General features: G+C 48.2%; 1 protein-coding gene across 1 annotated transcript in view; it reads right to left on the bottom strand.

Moving 5' to 3' along the window:
* The window catches only part of LOC122393361 (protein piccolo-like), a 134,675-nt gene that overhangs the window by 47,614 nt on the left and 69,194 nt on the right, over positions 1-17,867 (bottom strand). The window contains exon 4 of the mRNA XM_043389303.1: positions 14,092-14,589. Coding sequence (XP_043245238.1) covers positions 14,092-14,589 — 498 coding nt within the window. The remainder of the gene's footprint in view (positions 1-14,091; positions 14,590-17,867) is intronic.

Here is a 17,867-nt window from a genome sequence, read left to right as displayed (position 1 = left end):
ACACAGACGACGGGGTAAGACCACGTTCATATAATACACTCCACCGGACTTCCTTACTTAGCAAATAGCAACTACCTACCACAATTGAGAATCATATTTGTGCCAAAGTCAACTCGATGTAGACCCTCCAAACTACCCCACCTGACTCCGCCCGTGGCCGGCGGCGGCGGCGGTGCCCCGAGCCGCCCGGCCGGCTCATTGTTCGTGAGCCGGCGGCGGCGGGCCGCTCAGATCCCGGCAGACGACCATAATACACGGTAATTGGCACGCCGGCCCGCCAGCAAGAAGTTTGGAAAGGACGGGAGACGCGGCCACGGCCGGTTCGGCCGTGCTGTGGCGCTCCCACCACTCTTTTCTCTGTTCCTGCTCCCCTCCACTCTGCATTTGGCCACTTGAATATGCTGGATTTTCTCATGCCTATGCCTGAAGCATAAGATCCATACTCCATTTAATCTCTGTTCCTCTACTTCACTTTCCTCCCTTCTACTTAAAACCTAAAACATCTAATTTTCATCGTCTCTCCTTTAAGTATGTTTTCCACTATCCAGCATCCACTGACCCGTTGTGCCATGTCCCATGTCCAGCGTCCTCTAGTCCTCTCCCTCACCTTCCTCCCACTCCTCTCCTCTACCCCATTCATCCCGCTCCCGTCGCGCTCTCTCTCGTCTGGGACCGCTCTGCTCCAGACACACCCGCCGCCGCCGGTGTGTCCGATTATCGAATCCTCGTCGACAATCAGAGTGGTGGCTGTGCTGGGCGGCGGCGGCAGCGTGTCCGATTATCGAGTGACGTTTGTCTGGGAGTCGGCGGTGGGGACGACAGGCCGGTTCTCCGGTAAACAAGTGGGGGACGCACGGACGGGGCCGGCCGCCGCGCCGCATGGGGTCTGCTGGGCGGCGGGGAGGACGGTGAGCGCATGGGATGGTGAGGGGAATGGGACGCGAGGGTGCCTTAGGAATAGGAGGGGAAACTAAGGCAGGTGCCTTGAGAATAAGATAGGGCAGAAGGGTCCCTTGGGAATAGCAAAGGACAGGAAGGGAAGGGGAATATCACAGGACCAGTGGAGAAGAAAAGGCGAGGCCGTTCCGATTTACATACAAAACTGAAGACGTGGAATGGCATCAGCGCTATAAATTTAGAGAACTTCTCAAACACGACATGAGGAGAAGCCAGTGGCGGAGACCGGCGCGGCGGAGGCATGGGAGGACCCGGTGGTAAGGACAAGTCATGAACATTGAACCGTTTTTTATCCTCGCATAATTCGCAGCAAAAGCGTGTCATACATATCAGAATTCGTTATTGCTTCAACTATCAGTTGGTCATACAGTTTGTAAACCATGTTTGCTAACCATCTAAGAGATATGACGAAAAAAAAGAATGCCCCGCACTCGTTAATCAATCAGGGAACAGCGAAAATAGCCGAAGGTTTGTTGTCAATAGTTAAAACACTATTCTTTAGAATTGTGTTTTCTATTGAAAAACAAACAAATCTGAGTTCCCTGACAATTTGGCAAAAGTATAAGCGGAATGCAGACCAAATAGCCATTCCACCAGCCGACGTAATAGCTCGTAATGGGAGGACAATGGCGTTGCAAGGGATCCCAAAGCTAAGCACGACAGAAATGGACATTGAGATAATAGTCAGGAAGACCAAGGAGACTCGAGTAGGCATGAAAAGGTGGAATGCTGCATCCACATATCCTCATCAATCACAAGTGTTTCATTGCTAAATTAATAATTACTGATTGTCCAGCTAACGAGAAAAATGATGCATGTTAGAGCGTTCATCTTTCTAGCAGACATTATAGGCCCATGCATGTATACCATGTCTAATGAATGGTCCTGCGTTGTTTAATATGGCGCCATGACTCCATAATCAAAACTAATTACTAAATTGCAATGCAACGTAGGTTTTTATATCAATTCATGGGCAATTCAGAACAAACGTCGCCATTGTGTCGGCTAAGGATCACTGAACGACTGTCAATAGGACAACTAAGCCAGTAACAGCCATATATTAAACCTTCCAAAAAGTCACCGCGATAGTAACACAGTAACTAGGAAACTCGGGAAGTAATGAGCCATTGGAATGAGTCAGTGACAAGCGTGGTCACTCAGACACACAGTCAATCGTCGAACACTCACTACGCCGATCAGGAAATAGAATATAACACAACTTACCAAGCTAATCAGAGGGTTCCTGAGCTTACTAAATGCCCCTCCAACCCCACCCAATGCCACTACTGCTACTGAGCCAAGCACAGAACTCCGAACGTTGAACGCAGGTAACCACAGCTTCTGGGTTATGGTTCCGCTGGTGAGGTGTTCCAGAAATCACGTCATGCTGCCTGCGGCTACCGCAGACACTATAATGACGGCAGGATCGGCCACGGCAGCGCAGAATAGGCCTTCAGTTCTAGCACGGCTTCTGGGTGGCTTGGAAAGCAATATGGACTTCGGCGGTGGCGACAGTCAAAATTCAGAGATTACTAGATGGCATGTTTTGCGCTATAACTGTGCGTTTTGGTAGATGCGTTTGAGGGGGCATTAGTTTAGGTGTGGGAAGTTATGATTTTTATTTGTCTTATTTCGTCGGAGTTGGATATTTGTTTGAACGGCACGGTATGCTAATGCTGGTAACCTGGTTGCGGGTTGTTAGAGCCTTTTTTATGGTTTTCCTTTATCGAACTCAAACCCAGACTACCCTACCCTAACCTACCCATACCCTACCTTACTAATAACCTACACATAGTTACCCTTCTCATACTCGATTAAAGTAACGCACCAAATTTGAGCGCAATCGGCCCAGCCGTTCTTGAGATATAAAACTGGCCCACTGCACGTGCGCACGCGCTAGCTGAGACTCCAGATGACTTGTGCCAGCCACCTTTCTAAATTGTCCCCAACAGTGTACAAAATTTGAGCGAAATCGGCCCAGCCGTTCTTGAGATGTAGAAGCGGACCCCTCACGTGCGCACGTGCAGTCGGTCCACCCCACCTGCGACACATGACCATGCATCGCCAGATGAGTGCCCCATCCACCCACAGTCAAAGTTTCAGCGCAATCGGCCCAGTAGCAGCTGAGTTATTCCTAGTACAATAATGTGCTGTTTACTGGTAGGCGCTTATTTTCAGTGTTTGGAATTCCCCTTGGCGGGCGGTGCATTGCAGCCCATGCTTTGATGGCTATTGTCAAAAGTTGAATGGCCTGCCGGCCATAAGCCATCGATCGGATTTTGTCGAAAAATACGCGTAACGTTAACCAAACACGGTCGTATGTTTGAGTCATTTAATCACAAAAGTTTATTGACTTTTCGATAATGTTTTGGGTGGAAATTGGTCAGAAAAGAATGTTCATTCCGAATATGTAGGTTTCATAGCGATTGATCAGCGTTTCAAATACGTTTTGATGTTGTGAAGGACATCGCGCTCCGCCCGAATCAAATTTTCAAATTAATTTTTCATTATTAAAGAAATGGTACGGATCATCACTTTTTGTTTGCTATTCTCTGATTACACGTACATTTGCCTGCAAAATGATACAACATCGATTTCATTCCGTCAAGCCGTTTTCCAGCGGCATCGATTTTCCCGTCACAATGCACGAAATCGGTCATTTTTTCGCAACTGGGGGTGCTGTCTTGCACGTGGCGCGTGCTATGCTATGAAACCATATCGATACGCTAGTTCCATCTCTCCTCTATCCAGTGGTGACAACCGCTTTTTGCTGCGCCCACCCGTTGCCGATTTATACAGCCGGGAAGCGGGCACCGCAGGCCGGTTTTCGTCCGATGTTCGTTTTGACCGTTTCCCGTGTTAACCCTATGGCGCACGCGAGCGCGTGCTGACGGCGCACCCCTGGGCCAATCCGTCCCAAATTTTAATACAGAGGTGACATCAACCCACCGATTCGGCATGCCAAATTTCACGTCGATACGCGGCGCCTTTCAGGCGCAATAAGACACATAAGGCATGACAGTCGCAGGCACGCACGCACGCACGCACGGACAACTTATAAATCATAATATAGATCTGGCAGTGAAGAAGAAATGTAGATCGCAAGCACGATCATTTATCAACAACCCAGGTTGTCAAGTTATTTTCATATCAAAATCAAATGAGGTCGTCAATATGTGGTCTTCTGTCCTTTCTTCCAAGCACTTGCAAGTTAAAATCAAGCAGAAATTCAGACACAACGAGCATTGCACATGTTACAATGTTCACTGCTCTTGATTTTAATGGCAACTATTGGCAGACAATGAACACCACTTTGCAAGGCAGACAACAACAGAAAATGGCATCGAAGCTCCATTTCTGAAGCGTGATCTGTTCCTTGCCTTTTCCTTTGCAATCGCACTGAGCAGCTTTCAATGTTTCATACGTTTGGCCCACATCACGTCACATTTCACGCTCAGTGGTCGTTACGAGAATACCGCGAAGTGTTCGCTCAGGAAGTGCATTATATCACCCAATTATAAGACCGAGCTATGCAGGAGCCCTTCTACGAAACCATTGAACTTCAACCGAGCGGGACAGTAGACCATTGGAAATGATGGTCTGCAGCTTTTTAATGATCCTCTCTTTTTTAATTGTTCTTTTGGAAGTCAACAAACTTCACATTAATGAGAATGCACAATGCGCAATGCGCAAATTGCGCATACCCTTCAAACACATATACAAAAGGAACAGAAAGGTATGAAATGTATGGGAACAGGAATTCCGTGTGTCATAACAGAACACAGGGCAGCATTCGCTAAACGTATCGAATAAGGCAAGCAAGCCAGCGGAATAATCAAACTAGCGATATCACGGAAAATGTCACGCTAAATCGGCGGACGTCAGAACCAATAAATCAACCATCAGCCCATCCCCTCCCTTTCCCTTTCCCATCCATTCGACCCCGCGCGGCGCTTGCCCTGAGCACAGTGTGCACTTGACCACTTCTAGGAATCGTGTAGTGCTTCCAGCTCCGCCGCCACCGCCGCCGCCTCCACCGCCGCCGCCGCCGCCGCCGCCACCCGCCGCCAGCCCACCAGCGCGCGCTGCGATCTCCAACCTTGCTAGACCGACGGAACATGACGGCGGCGGCGGCAGCAGTGTCTGACAGTGAGGCTAAGGATGGCGGCGGTGACGGTGGTGGTGCAGAGGAAACATCGAGTGGACGTACCGTATTTAGCTCTTATTTCTAGGCAATGGACATTCGTGAATAGACAGCGTTAAATGCTGGAAGTCTGCGTCTCTTTTGCATTTGCACAGTGCATCTAACGCATCTTGCATTTTATCTAAATGTCGCGGTACAATCCATTCTCTAACGAGACTTCTCACCTACAGGTTCAACTTTCTACCACAGCTAATGGTCAAAAGCGTCACACCTGACTTGCTTCTGTCGCAGACCACACCTCGACAGCAACAACCTTCCCCAATCGTTCATCACCGATGCATAGACTGGGCGAGGGAGTCCGGGGGGAGGGGAGAAAGGATCAGGCGTGGGGGAGAATAAGGGGATTTTCATCTCGCGCGCGAGGGGCTCTCAGCTCCCTCGAGCTGGCCGTGGATCAATCCGCGCAGAGAGCTGGGATGGAAACAGCTGAGTCGCCGATCGGAGGGTATATGTAAAGGGAACGGCACGAGCAGCTACTCAGTGAGACTGCAGGTGGTGGACGAGTGCGTCGACACTGATACTTCAGCAGAGGGCATGGTTGGAAGAAGAACTGGGCATCGGAAGTTGGCTCACAGTCATAGTCATTAGTCATGACATGCCATCATAATCATTTGTCAGGTATGCGGTAAGCCCCAAATTTAGATACATCAGAAAAAAATATGTTACGATTTCAGCACCACTTATTACTTAGGACCCCAACAACCTTATATTCGCGGTAGGTACTTAAAGCAAAAAACTAATAATGCCGACTTTGAATCAGCTTGAAATGAGACGTAACATAAAACTGAGCTCCCTCTTCGCGTCCGTCCCCTCAACGATATAAAGATATATATTCGCGGTAGGTACTTAAAGCAAAAAACTAATAATGCCGACTTTGAATCAGCTTGAAATGAGACGTAACATAAAACTGAGCTTGCTCTTTGTGTCCGTCCCCTCAACGAATGATCTAGAATAAATCTGACCTTGCATGGAAACCCGTTCCAGGATTTCCGCCGCTCCTCACCTAGCAAGCTTTACAACATCGCCAGCTGAGTGCCTCTGAATACATCTACGCCTGCTCTGTTCAATAAAATGAAACCTACTTCACTCAGCCCTAATTATCCCGCTCTTTCCTGCCATTTCCGTGCCGCACTAGTAACTTATACCAAATAACCACACTCTGGTCGGTCCAGTCCTGCCACCATTGTTATTTCATGCAGCTGGGCGAAGCCATCCAACGCATGGCACGCACACTCCACCCTCCCCTCTGCCGCCGAAATTGCCGTCGCCAATCGATGCCAGAGACGGTCGCGAAATCAATGGCGCACGTGCGTCGGCTGTGCGTCAGCTGATGTGCGTGTAGGGGGGGGGGAATAGGTGGGATAGGGGGGAGTGGAAGCCAGCTGGGGTATAGGTGAATAGTTCCTGTTGTTCACAGAGGGAGAGAGAAGCCGCGGCGAAAGAAAGAGAAACAGGGGACTCGGTAGCAAATAGTGTATGGAACGTGATCAAAGGCACTGACTGAGCCAGTCGCTTACGGAGAGGTGTATAGTTAAGACTGAAAGCTACAATAAATGGAGGCTGCACCAGAAGGTTTATAACCAAAGCCATCCTCCGGGCACTATAGCCAAAACCAAATACCCGACCAATCCTCCGTAGCCTCACACAATTCATCAATTACAGACCATTTTCATTCTATACAGCTTACATTAAAAAGTATACTGAGATGAAACTCGAGGGGCTTTTCGAGGACGCGATGCAAAATCGATCCTGGTCCAACTCGGACGACCTGACCAGCGAGAAGTCCATCCTCGAGCCCCGCACATCATTTGGGCGCCAGCAGCTGCACAGTCCACAAAGGCTTCCCGTATGAAAAGACCACATATAGGCATCAAGGAGCCCGGTGTAAGACCCTCACAGGTGTAGGGAGGGAGAGAGGCCACCAGGCTTTCAGCATGGGGAGTCTCATTACCCGCTCCGGTCACGAGGATTCTACGAAACACAGAGAGCTTGGAGCTCAGCTTAGATATTTGCTTGCTAAGCTCGTACTTATGCACTACGCGCCAGACGCGTGGCATTTGAAAGAACGCTCGTCTAAAGGGCATGAGTATTTACAGACGAGTCCAGTAAGTTATACTCAGTCCGGAGGTTATGATATGGTGTAGATAGACCTAAACCGTAAGCAAGCCACAGTCCCTCACTTCTAAACCACTGAAGTTGCGAATGGTACACAGCTTGGAGCAGTGCGTCTACGGTACTAGCTTTTCATTTTCGGAAATGACAGTCTTAAGTAATGAGCGAATCAACCATTCACATTGAAATGTAGCCTCGCTGCTGCCTACACATCACTTGAACTGCTGCTATGTCCCACGGGCTACAGCTCTTCCTGACTAGAATGAACCTTGATTTTAGAGATTTACCAGAAACTTCTCACATACGATTCAATATAGTCATAGTCGCTAAAACGCGTCCTGCAAGGACAGCGCAGATTACTCAGCATATCTTAACAATGAAACGATGAAAATTGCAGGAACAGTTTCGCTGTGCCATTTGTTAATTGCCGTCTCGTCCAGGCACTTTAGGCGAAACAATGCCAGTGCCATGGAAAAGGATAAAACTGTGATGCAGAATTAAGCGGCACCACCGTTTCTTAAATCAAATAACACAAAACATCAGTACCTATATGCAATTCAGTTGCACCCTTCATGAGTAAAGGTCGCTCGAAAATTAACAAGCGAATGACTAAATAAAGAAGGCCGTGAAGGCTCAAAGACCAAACCGTCTTTTTGTTTTAATGCAAACTCAACAATTTAAATGTCATCAAATCATTAAGTCTGCAGAAAAGGCTCAACGTTCGACAGCTCCAAAACACAAGACAAAATTCGCTTGCAACATCGGACTTCAACCTCAACCAATGTATAATCCACCCCTGGTCATCTGCATGAAACAAGCACGACTCGGTATAAAAAGCCAGTTTATCTATCAAGCCACAAATTAATCAACATTTTAATTGCATTTCACTTCATTATACGTCACGGCTAATTTATTTCAACAATTAATCTCATTAGTGCCTTTGCGGCAGATGCAGGAGGCGGGGCTTGTCGTTGAGGTAGGTAATGGAACAGTAAAAAATACACAGCTAATTCTTTGAGAAATAGTGGCGAAAATCTCAAGGGAACACACAGACTCATATGACACTCGCCATTGCACAGTCTGATTTAAAAGTCTCCGCCGCCGCCGCCGCCGCCGCCGCCGCCGTGCAGGTGGGGCGGCAGTCGGAGGCGGTCGGAGGGGAGGGGTGAGGAGGGGAGGGGAGGGAGGAGCTCCGAGCGGTGGGGTGAAAGCATGTGCCGCGGCGGCGGCGGCGGCGGCGGGCGACCTCACGTGCGGGCGGCGGCGGCGGCTGACGGGCGGGCGGCGGGCGGACGGCGCAGTGGTAGCGAGCGGGCGGGGGCGATTAGAACAGTTTGTTACACGAATCGAGCCCTCTGTTTTATGATCACGCTTTTTAATCAACCGGTTTTACTACGAAACAGAGGAACATAGTTCCAATGGCGCTGTAAATGCTATCAATCTACCACTTTCACGAAGGATTCAGGATACGTCCATCCCCGTATGCATACGAGCGCACGTTGCCAACCGTATTTCCTTGAAGCTAGCTAGCATCTGCCAGCGTTCTTCCTTTCCCCAACTCATCGTCAACATTTTCTCATCCCTCACGGCACAGACGACCCAGTCCAGCGGGACCATGACCCCGCGCCACTATCGGACACAACAGATACCCTATCTCCAGTGTTTGTGTGTCTGAGCGTGTGTGTCAGTGTGTCCCCGAAAAGTCAACAGGCCGCCAGAAGACAGCACCAGCGCATAACACTGATGACGCGAAGAAGAACTGAGCCGGACACTGTCGTCTCGGAGGGACTAACAGGCTGGGCGGACTGGCTGGAATTGCCTGTGGATCCTGGCTTCTGATAGAATCAGATTCCATTGGATCCACGACTGCCGGTCGGACTCTTGTACCCAGTGGACTCTGAATCACGTTGGACTCTGTTTCCGATGGGCTCTCCATTCTCAATAAACTCTGTTTCTGAGCTGATAGAGTACAATCTGTACTGACTCGGATGCCAGACGGAGCCTACAACTGATATTTTAGCTTCTGCTCATGTCAAATATGAGGTGCTACCTTTATCGCTGATGTTATAATATTCCATCTCGTTTGTGTTTAGAAAGGCGCACCAGCTCCAGCAGACAAATCCTTTTTTCCAACGTTCTTACTCAAAACAACTGTGGAAGCACTGGACAATATGTAACTTGCCATCAGTAACTAATTCCAAGGAAGCTTCTAGTAAGAAGCTTACATAGCAACGCTCAAAGCCGCCGACTCCCAATGAATGACGTGGTCAGCTGTCCGGAAGTGGCCACCGGAAGTGGGGACCGGAAGTGGCAATCGGGACGCGAGGAACAGCCGCGTGAGCGTGAGCTCGTGTATAACGATGACCTACTATGTACGCCGTACGGTCATCGCAAGCACACAATCACATCTAACACTTATGGAGAGTCTCCTGTCAAAGATCCACGCTGTGGAATTAGAAGTAGATGCTAGATCCATGGTTACGATAGACAGGCGGTGTGAACAGATCATATCAAGGATGGAAAAGTCTCCGTTTTCAACATAATCCGAATCGTTGAACGAGTGATTTGAGCCTGCAACATTCAAGATACTAAGGATTTATATCCAATGACTATTCGTTTATGTTCACCATGGTTCAGCTTCTTCTTCTTTTTTCTTTTCGTTGTTAAATTTTGATTGTTTCTAACGTCAGCATTGTAGACAGACCGCACCCGAACAGCGCTATTTTCGGCCATGAAAGAACGCTATTGTGATTATGGTGACGATATGAGACAGGAAAAATGATATCTGCGACTATTTCTGCCGTCATAAGGTCACAGCATGAGACCAGAAAATGCCACAGTGGAGAGAAATACAGAACACTGGGAGAGAGAGAGAGAGAGAGAGAGAGAGAGAGAGAGAGAGAGGGGGAGAGGGAGAGGGAGAGGGAGACGAAAGATGAGGCGTGAGCAAGCATTTTTTTCTAGTTTGGTGTGACACATAAACCGAAAGGCTTAACTTTAACCTTCTCCTAAGATTTAGAACAATTAAACCAAGGACAATAGCCGGATATATCTATCAGAATCGATAATGGCGTATCTCTCCACATAAAAAGCTATCTTCTTCGGCAAAACGCCAACGAACCCAGGGCGGTCTATAATGACAACAAAACCCCCATCCTCACCAACTCTTATCACTCCCTCACAGAACCCGTTCTTGACACTGCCTCTGACGTCACTGCGTGTCCTGATGACGTCACTGATGACGTCACAGGTCGGTATCGGACACGGGCGTCTCGTGCACTGTCAGCGGTGGTGGGACGACACCGAGCGCCTGGAGCGTCCGCGGCGCAAACAACACCGAAATATGGCACCACTGCAGTGCCATTGCAGTGCACACCGCGTGACCGGAGCGCCTGCAGACGCAAAAACGATCTCGGCGTTGGTTTACAGCGAGCAGACAGCACGGGCAGACGACGACGCCGGTGACTCGGCATCGGTGAGAAACTCACGTCCGCTCACTGAGAACTCACATAAGCTCACTGAGGAACTCACGTCCGCTCGGACTGTGTTCGAACTGCGCTCACGGGTGAAGTGAACGAATATGGAAATCTAATGCAGATTGCAGGGGAAGCTCGTCTTAAATTTGCTCGCCATTTCATGTTATTTGAACGACCTCATATGGTCTACGCCTACATTGTTTGTCGGAAAACTTCCCCGCTAAAATGTTTCTGATTGCCAGAGACATTGTGGTAGAGCCACTGTGGTCCTGTGTGTGCTCTGCTTATATTTCGGGCCAGAATCTATGCGTGGCCATGTGTGAACAGTTGGTAGCCATACTGATTGCTGACAGCTTTACCGCAGGTGTGCTCTGATATCGGGCAGATATTTCCAACTCTCTGTTCACGCAAGCGAACGCATCGAAAAGCGGACATGCGTGCCCTCGCAGTCGACGCTCTCATTACTCATAGATTCGAAAATGAAGTATTCCTTCATATTTCACTCTAGAGTGAGTCAAAGCTTAAAAATGTATTCTAGTCTATACAACAATGGCATATTGTAGAACATTTCGGTCCACGATTCACTGTAAAGTGCGTCAAGTCTCGGAGTGCAAAGATCCGCAGCACGATAGAGAATCGAAACTTGTCGTTGAGTTCCGATCCCTGCTCAAGCTAAACCAAGTCAAAGGTTGAAGATTTGCTAGAGGCTAGACATATGCAATCATCTCAAACTGGAGACGAGACTTAAAGCCATTCTCGATTTCCACTGTCCAGTTCATTCTACTTGACGGGGATGGGCAATGGCTTCTGATTGTTTCAATGGGTAGGATGTAGTTTACGTCAGGCTTGCGATAGAATGGATAAACATATCGTTTCTTACCCAGTGTGAAGCTTTTGACGGAACTCAAAGCTACCATACAATGCACAGCTCCCGGGAAAGCACAATTTCCTTGGTGCGTACTGCGCGTCATAGCTAACCACTGCTGGCAATTCACGTCTCTTTAGGCACACAAGTCGCAAATGACTTATATCGGTGGTGCAACAGTGTGTTTATTTTACATGCCCATTGTAGCAGGGCGGTAGTGTTTTACTCCTTGTGGTCCACTTAGTTTCAGTAAAATTCATGAAATTTTGCAACATCATCGCTGTTTTGCAGCGGTGCATATGACCGCAAATCAGAATCGCACGTTGGCCATAAAAAAATTACTGAAGACTTTCGATATCACAAATGCCATAATCGTTACAAAACGAGTGAAAAGCTTAAATGATGCAGGTAAAAGTATGAACTACTATCTTACCTACGTCACATCGCGAAACAGTAATAACACCAAGTGCGCAGTCCGCTGGGTAAGGGAGGAAACTCGCCATAAACTTACAACCTTATGTAACACATGCACGCTTATTTTCACTCCTACCATGAAATCTCTATTCTACCTTTCCAGGTAGCGTAACAATGCTGGTGTGCCTCTAGGCTTGAATTGAAGTTTTGCACACTAGCATTGTGTCCAGGCTATTCTTAGGTAGCTATGTAAATAAGGGAAATCTTAGGTCCGGCTATGGAAATATTATTCTAAAAAAACAGTCTGTGGAAAATAATTACTGTAGCCCCAGGCAGCTTCTAAGATTCGTTGCTGAATCCTATTGGGAATACTTTCCAGATGAATATAAATGTTGCATCACATCTATATGAATTTCAGATAGGGAACCAGCTTCAACAGCGTCACACATGACGTAAGCATGGAATGGATAGACTATTACGCTAGTTTCAGTGAATAATAACAGGCATTGACGCTGATTCCAGAGAACTGATTAATATTGCCAAATAAAACAGGTACTGCAGTAACTGGTCACAGGAGTTCCAAGTCTTATATCATCGATGAAAACGAATATATTAGCTGAAAACATGTAACTTGTATGTGCTCTGATATTTTAGATTTACAGTGAGCTTTAATATCTTTTATATTCATCAAAACTCAAACATTTGAAGCATTCAAGCTATCGAAACATAATATAATCACGCCAAAAGGCGGGACGCTTTGCAGGCGGTTGTCCCAGGAAGGCGGTTGTCTGGTATGACACAGGTCTTTTGGAAAGGCCACTACCGTCCGAACTTCATGATGTCTAGTGGCCACTACAGCTCTGCAATTCATACCGCTCGGCGCTTGCGCATACCATCTCATTCTTCATGGCTACTTCCCCTCCCCCTCCCCTCCAAAAAAACTAATTCTCCGATCTAGGCAAGAGTCGTTTCTCCAGTGCTATACACAAATGATAATGGCTGAGCTCGGAAAATGGCATTGGCATCTGTGAGCGACAAGGGACTTACGCACGCAAAAACTGCCTTCAAACAAAAATATGTTCAGCGTCTTTAGTCTGCACGTTTCACCCAATCCATACAAAATCCACTTTTCAACTTCGGGGGTTGTTTTGTCAGTAATGCGTGAAATGACCAGTGACCATTTCCAGTTTGAGTCTAAAATCACAATAAATTGTGATCCAATTTGACATTGCCATATTCAATCTCAATTTACGTCCACCCTAATCTCGTTCGTTCTCTAGGCTCGACCGTCGGCCCATGGTCGACCGTCGCCTCACCACCTGGGCTGGGCCTCGTATCATAAAGCGAGTCTGTAACTTACGCCGGTTTTTGGTATTGTATTGCAAGTGCATGTGAAGCGATGACGATAGCTTGAATCGTTTAATTTATTTATCTTGCAAGCAAGAACAAAAGGGAGAAGGGGAAATAAATTTATCGCTTCACATGCTCTTGCAATACAAGCCCAAAAACTGGCGTAAGTTACGGACTCGCTTTAAGAAACGAGGTCCTGGCCTCGCAAACTCCACCCATGGCCCAAATCCCTCCCTACCTCCCTACCCCACTACCTGGTCCCATTTACCCTCCGCAAACACGTTCAACCCTTCCCGAGCGAACCCGTCACGTAAACATCTCCCGCGAACACAGTTCGTGGCCTCCGGTGTACCGATCTCGAGCTCTCCCCGGCGGCTCCGAGACTCGCTTTGTCCGCCCGCCGCCGCGCCGCCCGCGCGGGTCGCGGCGGCGGCGGCGGCGGCGGCGGTGCGTGGCTGGAGGCGCATCGGCGGCGGCGGCGGCGGCGGCGGGGGAGGGAGAGAGGGAGGGAGGAGGAGAGAGGGGGTGGTGTCAACGACCGACTGATAATGCCGCAGGCAAAATACGCCTCACGCAGTACGCACACACGTGGGGGACACGCATACAAGTGGCGGAAGTGTGCGTGGGTCGGGTGGGTAGGTGGGGCTGACGCGATAGGGGCCATAACGCTGGTCAGGTTGGTGGGTATGTGGGTGACATCCCCCAAAACTCACCTTTCGCAGACCGCTGGGGCGACTTGGATCGTCTCTCTCCACACTTTTCGTCGGTTTCCCGCTCGTTTCGTTTCGGCTGGACGGTCGCACCGTCTCGAGTTCGGCTCACCACATTATCACAGTAGGGCCTGAATAGCGGCCGCGGCGGCGGCGGCCCGCCGTTTGCCGACACACCGCTTGACACACGTTCACTGCAGACGTTCGGCGATCCTCGCACTGCGTCGGGTGTCACTCCCGACGGTAGCACACTCTTCTCTGTCCTCACAGTCGCCCCGCGATCGCCGTGCAATTTCGCGTCGCTCTCCGCACGCGTCCGCAGCACCACGTCGGGTTTCTCGGCCCCGTGCGACTGCCGGCGTACGGCCGGGGGCGAGCGGGCGGCGGCAGACAGGCTCCGCCCCGCGCCGTCGGCCGGCGCAGGTGATTGGCTGCCGTCCGCGGTGGGCGGGGCGTGCCGGCCGGCCGGGCTGGCCAGGCTGCGGTCCGAACTCGGGTGCCCTGGAAGAGAACACGCGGGTTGTAATCGCGACCCGTGCTGTAAAATTATACGGCCAGTCGCGCCGCGCGTGGTGGGTTGGCCGACGCAGCTCTGGTTCAAGACAGGTCAGGGTGCGGGTTCCAGACCAGCTGATGGCCAAAAGATTGCACCAGTCGACAGTAATGGCCGCAAAAACTGCGTCAGCGTCGTCACGACATCTGGACATGGGTTTGCAGTCGGCTGTGTGCGTTAAATGAATGAGCGGCCTGGATCATGACGTGCGCTTGTCACACGACGGTGACGTTCAATCAGCGCGAACGGAACAGTTTGAGTGATTTCTATGGTTTGCTGTTCAGATTTCCGTCGGGTTGTCAGTTAGGTATTGCCACTTCGGTTTTCATGTTGGCCTAGCGTTTCCGCCAAAAATAAGCGGGAATGGAGAATTTCTATAATTTCACCGTTAACCCACCAAACAAGCCTCTACCGTTTTAACACCACGATCGCATTAATATAGCCGTAAATAACGTAGCAACTAGCCAGAGCATTCCGCCCATCAGGCAAGCTGAGTCAAACTGGGCTATGTGGGTTTATGTTTTTACTCACAAAGATGTCTTCCATTTAAGCCGTTTAATTTTCTTGAGAAGGCGTTGAAAATATCAAACCCACATACTAGGGTCTACAGGATTCTTCCCACGGCATGGTAAAGTGACTTGTTGACAGACATTACCATGATAATGCAAAGATCAATGTGAAAAGTGTTGCTGATTCAGACGCGTATCCCCATTGCATCCTTACTCTGAGAGCCGACTCCATGATAGCCCGATCTAATCGTGTTCGTGTCACGATTCCCAATTGCTTTCCAGATTCGCGAGCTAACGATACACCTTACCTACTCGCATCCTCCTTTTTAAATTTTATCACAGCACATTCATTGATCCGTGGCGTCAAGTGTCAAGCATCATTGGAATTTCAGCGTCATTGCTGTTAGTGCAGCTATTGAAAATGCAATGACAACGCTAGCAATAGCTTAACAACCATGATGATTTCTTATTTTAATGCTTCCGAAGTTATCGGCGCCGCTAAACAATAATCAAGATTTTCCTTCCGAACTGAGTCACGGTGTCAACTTCCGCACCAGACAAATACAAATCACTATCCACTATCCATTGCTAAATGAACAGTATAAAACTGCGCTTGAAAACATAGGTTTCTACCCAAACATCCACCAAAGCAACGAACAATAACATAAGTCGCCCCTCCAGCGTAACATATTCCATTAAACTATGGGACTACAGACATATGGACGCAGACAAACTGACACGACTTTTGATGGACACTGACTGGGACAGACTTTTGGACTGTGACTTGGACGACGCAGCATATAACTTGACTGACGCTCTATTAACTGCAGCCAAAGCAGCCATTCCAAGTCGGAAAATTACAATAAAATCTCACGACAAACCATGGCTTACCATTGAACTTAAACGAGAAATACGCAAGCGGAATAGGCTTTTCAACATAGCAAAAAGACGTAACACGGACGATGACTGGGAACGATGGAGACGACAGCGAAACAAGACCACAGAGACAAACCAAAGACTTAAAAATAGACACATACAAAACCAAATTGACAAACTTCTTGACCATAAAAAGGACCCACGATCATATTACAAAATTTTAAACAGTATTATCGGAAAAAGGACTCATCGTAGCATGCCACCGCTTATAAATCAAGACGGCATACCAATCTCAGACGACTTTGACAAAGCGACAATCTTAAATGACCACTTTGCATCCCAGACTCGACTAGACACACACAACTTGCAAATGCCTGAAATCCCTATTCCTGTTCCCCCTATTCCTCCGCTAACGGATGTCCAAGTCACCGAGCCCGAAGTTCTCAAAATTCTAAATTCCTTAGACATCAACAAGGCAACAGGCCCGGACAAAATTCCTAACAAATTATTAAAAATGTGTGCACTTTTACTTGCTGAACCTCTGTCCAAACTCTTTAACAAATCACTTCAACTAGGAAGGTTCCCCTCACTTTGGAAAAAAGCCTGTGTCACTCCAATCTTCAAGCAAAAGGGATCTAGCTCAGATCCAACAAACTATCGTCCTATTAGTCTTCTTCCCAATCTCTCTAAAATTCTCGAAAAAATCCTTTTTTCCAAGATATATTCTCATTTGAATGGAAACAACTTACTTTCAGAAAAACAAAGTGGATATCGTCCGGGCCATAGTACACAAATTCAGCTCTTGTATCTAACTCACCAGCTATACTCTGCTCTAAACAAAAGTCAAAACTTTACAGCTATCTATCTTGACATCTCGAAATATTTTGATAAAATTTGGCATGATGGACTCCTTTTAAAATGCAAAATCGAGTGCAATATTTCCGGTTCTCTGCTAGCCTGGCTTAACTCTTACCTTACAGATCGCGAACAGGTTGTTCGTGTTGGAAACAGTCTATCATCATCCCAAAAAATACTATCCGGTTGCCCCCAGGGCTCGGTGCTTGGACCTCTTCTGGCCTTAATTTACCTCAACGATCTATCAAACAAGACCAAAAATGACGCTCTCTTTTACGCTGACGACACTTCACTTTACTCTTCCCATCCCCACGACAGTCAGGATCATAGACGCTCCTTGCAGAACGACCTGGACGAGATTAAACGATATGGGACTGACTGGGCCATCACCTTCAACGCTAAAAAGACACTACAACAGACATTTACAAACCGACGAGACAGCTGTCCTCCAGCACTCACATTTGACGGGCAGGACATACCGACCGTGACAAGTCATAAACATCTCGGACTGACACTCTCGACGGACCTTCACTTTCGCGCACACATCAATAACGTCATTCGGACAATTAACATTCTCCTAGGACCGATATATCCCGTGGCTAAGCTTCTTCCTAGACCAGTCTTGAACAACATTTACTCTACCTATATAACACCTCATTTCGACTATTGTGATATTGTTTACGACGGACATTTGACATCAACTGACGCCATCCGACTCCAGACGCTTCAGAACCGCTGTGCCAGACTTGTAACAGGGACGCTTTATCGAACACCAACTACCGCATTACTTACCGAACTAGGATGGGAACGACTTGAGACAAGACGATTAATTCATAAGCTTCTATTCTTTCACAGACTTTACTTCAATCATCCTCCTCTCCCTTCATACATTAAAGACATATTGACAGAAACCAGACAAGACGCCACGGGACTTAGACTTCGCAATGCTCAATCTCTTACTTTCCCCCCTACCAATCTCACTTCTT

This window comes from Amphibalanus amphitrite, unplaced genomic scaffold (genome assembly GCF_019059575.1).
Source record: "Amphibalanus amphitrite isolate SeventyFive unplaced genomic scaffold, NRLGWU_Aamphi_draft 000532F_arrow, whole genome shotgun sequence".
Classification (NCBI taxonomy): domain Eukaryota; kingdom Metazoa; phylum Arthropoda; class Thecostraca; order Balanomorpha; family Balanidae; genus Amphibalanus; species Amphibalanus amphitrite.
This window is presented reverse-complemented; position numbering and strand designations above follow the sequence as displayed.